This window comes from Arachis duranensis, chromosome 9 (genome assembly GCF_000817695.3).
Source record: "Arachis duranensis cultivar V14167 chromosome 9, aradu.V14167.gnm2.J7QH, whole genome shotgun sequence".
NCBI classification, from domain to species: Eukaryota; Viridiplantae; Streptophyta; class Magnoliopsida; order Fabales; family Fabaceae; genus Arachis; species Arachis duranensis.
The window spans coordinates 118,987,972-118,991,000 of record NC_029780.3 but is presented as its reverse complement, the minus strand read 5'-3'; the positions used below and the strand labels follow the sequence as shown (position 1 = coordinate 118,991,000).

At 32.8% G+C, this 3,029-nt stretch overlaps 1 protein-coding gene across 1 annotated transcript in view; it reads left to right on the top strand.

Moving 5' to 3' along the window:
- LOC107467998 (uncharacterized) overlaps nucleotides 1–1,255 on the top strand; it is a 2,399-nt gene extending 1,144 nt beyond the window's left edge. The window contains exons 2-3 of the mRNA XM_052254442.1: nucleotides 72–99; nucleotides 822–1,255. Of these exons, the coding sequence (XP_052110402.1) occupies nucleotides 72–99; nucleotides 822–1,150 (357 nt within the window). The 3' untranslated portion in view covers nucleotides 1,151–1,255. The remainder of the gene's footprint in view (nucleotides 1–71; nucleotides 100–821) is intronic.
- The last annotated feature ends 1,774 nt before the right edge of the window (nucleotides 1,256–3,029 follow it).

The window sequence follows — 3,029 nt, the reverse complement described above, 5'->3', positions numbered from 1 at the left end:
TATTTTTTGTTTAAAATTTATTATTATTTTTGGATGTTGTGTTGTGAGTGGGTTATCGGTCAAACTTGCAGGGTCTGAAAACCCTGCCACATTTAATGGGTCCCATTTTTCTAACTCTTCATCTTTTCTTTTTTTCTAATACCGTACAACCGGTTCCACAATACTTAAAATACACCCGAAACCCTCTTCGTGATCTCTGACCGTTGGATCAATCCGTGGATTGCATCACACGGTGGGCGAGGACTGTTTTCGTGCCATTGGTGCTTTCTCACACCACGTTGCTTCACTGCACAAAGATTCTGCTTCTCATTAAAAAATATATATATTCAGGAAATTAAAAGTGTTATGCTTTTCTATATTTTAAAATTTTAATTTAATTTTTAGTTTCCAATAATTAAAATAAAATAAAAAATTGAAAATAAAGGGTTATACAGTACAATCATGCAGACCAGTGTGTGAGAGGGTACCACCTCATGATTGTCATGGATTTTGTGGGCTGTCCAAGAAAATAGATTCTAAGTTGCTTAATCCCTCTGGGTGTAATCATTAACATAATCCTTAATCCTTAATAATAACAAAATCTCAAATCTTACTCCATAATTATAAAAATCTTGCTTTGTCAGTTTTCCACGTAGTCAATGCCAATGACCCAATGCCCAATACCATCACATAATCTTACTCATGCAAATTAATTAATTCATCAATTCACATTTTCATGCTAGTTTAATTGATTGTTACATATTACATAGCATATGCTTTATTGTTTATTGTTTCATGATTTCATGCAATGTAATATGTTACAATTATTATTTGTTGGATAGGGAGGTCAGAATCATCATCAGGAACAGAAGAAGATAGTGATAATGATGATGATGGATCCGAAAGTAAGCGTAGGAAAGTGAAGAACCTTGGTTCAAGCATAATGCATAGTGCTTCAGTGCTAGCAAGGGCATTAAGGAGTTGTGAGGAGAAGAAGGAGAAGCGCCACCGTGAGATGATGGAACTTGAGCAAAGGCGGATACAAATGGAAGAGGCTCGAAACGAGGTTCAACGGCAAGGCATCGCCACCATCGTCGCCGCCGTCACCAACCTCTCCGGTGCCATTCAATCACTCATCAATAATAATCCTGAACGCCATGGCCAAAGATAATGTGCATCCCATGACATATTATTAATTAATTAATTAATTATTGCTTCAATTTTCTCTTGATTATTATGTGATTCAAGAAAAAAAAAAGAATTATATATAATATTCATTGGCCATTATTCTTTTGCAACCAGCTATCTATCTTATTAGAATTCAGTATCCTCTATATGGATTGATTATTGATTTTCACATGATTTATATGTCAGCTGGAGAGTGATGTTGCATCCTGTGGTATATGTTCCATTCTTTGATCAATTCACTGGGACAAGCTAAGGTTGATCTTGTGATTGTTATGTATATAATTTTTATTTAATCAACGTCTTACATGATTTGTTTGTTTATCTCTTACATATTATGAAATAGGGTATTGGATATTGAATATGGGATATCCACTTTGTGGTGTTTGGTTTATATAAGTGAAAAAAATGTGTTTTTGCCTTTAAGAAGGATGATGGCCACTATATATTGCAGTTGTGTAAAACTTGTATGGGATAATAATGTCAAATTCATTCAAAGGGGAAATAAAGAGATGTGTTACTTGATTTATTTTTGTTTTTTGCATTCATACATTTTCCCTTTTTCTTTTTTGTTTTTCTCATGGGTATTTCTATCTCTAATAGAATAGCTTATAGCTAGACTTATTTTCTTAGCTAGTGATATTTTTTTAATCTCCAAGAGTACACTTTGCTTGGACTGCCTCTCTCCCTCTTAAAATTGTAGGAAAAATTATTATGCATATCTTTTGTGGAATTTTTCTTTAATAAAAGATAATTATTTCTTTTTTTTATGAAGTATACTTTTAATATTAAATGTAAAGATGTATAAAAAATATTATTAAAAATTATTTATAAAAATTCATCATTGTAGTGTATGCATTTTTATTTGAGGAATGTTAGGAGTCAATTAGAATTTATTGTTTTTGGTTATCACTTATTCATGAACTTAATTCATTTGATTTAGTAATCTATTTAAACATTGATGACTAAATACAATAAATTTTGATGATTTTTTAAATATTTTTCTTTTTATTTCTAATATTAATGATAAATATAAGTTTCTTTATTAACCTCATTCCATGTAAAATTAAAATTTGACTTAATGTTTATTTCATGTGTGAATTCCACAGGTTTCGATTAGCTAAAGTAATTCTGTGTAAATGCGAATTAAATTAGCTTGTTGATATCAGATTTAGTTTATTGAAAGAAAAAATTGAGAGATTTTATGAAACTATTTTGATTTATAAAATTAAAAATTCTAACTTGTGTATATATACGTATAGACACCTATAGATATTAAAGTGAACATTAACTAATGAAATTGTATATTCCATCTAAAAAGATGCATGGAAGGGTGTATATGGATTTTCAGTGGAATAGAATAGAATAGAATAAAGATAGCGAAGTGAGTGTGGTGATGGGGATTCTTGAGACATAAATAGGCAAAGGGGGTATTGGAAGTAAATGAGAAAACAGAGCTAATGAGAAAAAAAAAATAATTTGTACTTAAAAAGAAAGGAGTATATTGATAGATGGGTATTTTGGGAATGACAACATGCTAGAGGGGGAGGGAAGGGAAGGGGGGGCAGAGAAGTGCTCATCCCATTCTGAGTCACAAGAGGCAGTCAAAGGGGGGAAGGGGGGGAGTCAATTTTTCTTTTGACCACATAGGACACTGACCCCACCACTTTTGCCCCCTTCCCTTGTTGTACCCTCACTTCATAAAACGCCAAAACCATGATAGAGTCTCCTCAATGATTCATCTGATATTCCCAAAATGCCCCTCCCCGTCCCATCTCTCTCCCCTCCCCTGCTTAGTACAGGGCTACAGACTGCCTTTCCAGGCATCTTTAACTCGCCAATCCTGCTACTTTATCACCGACACA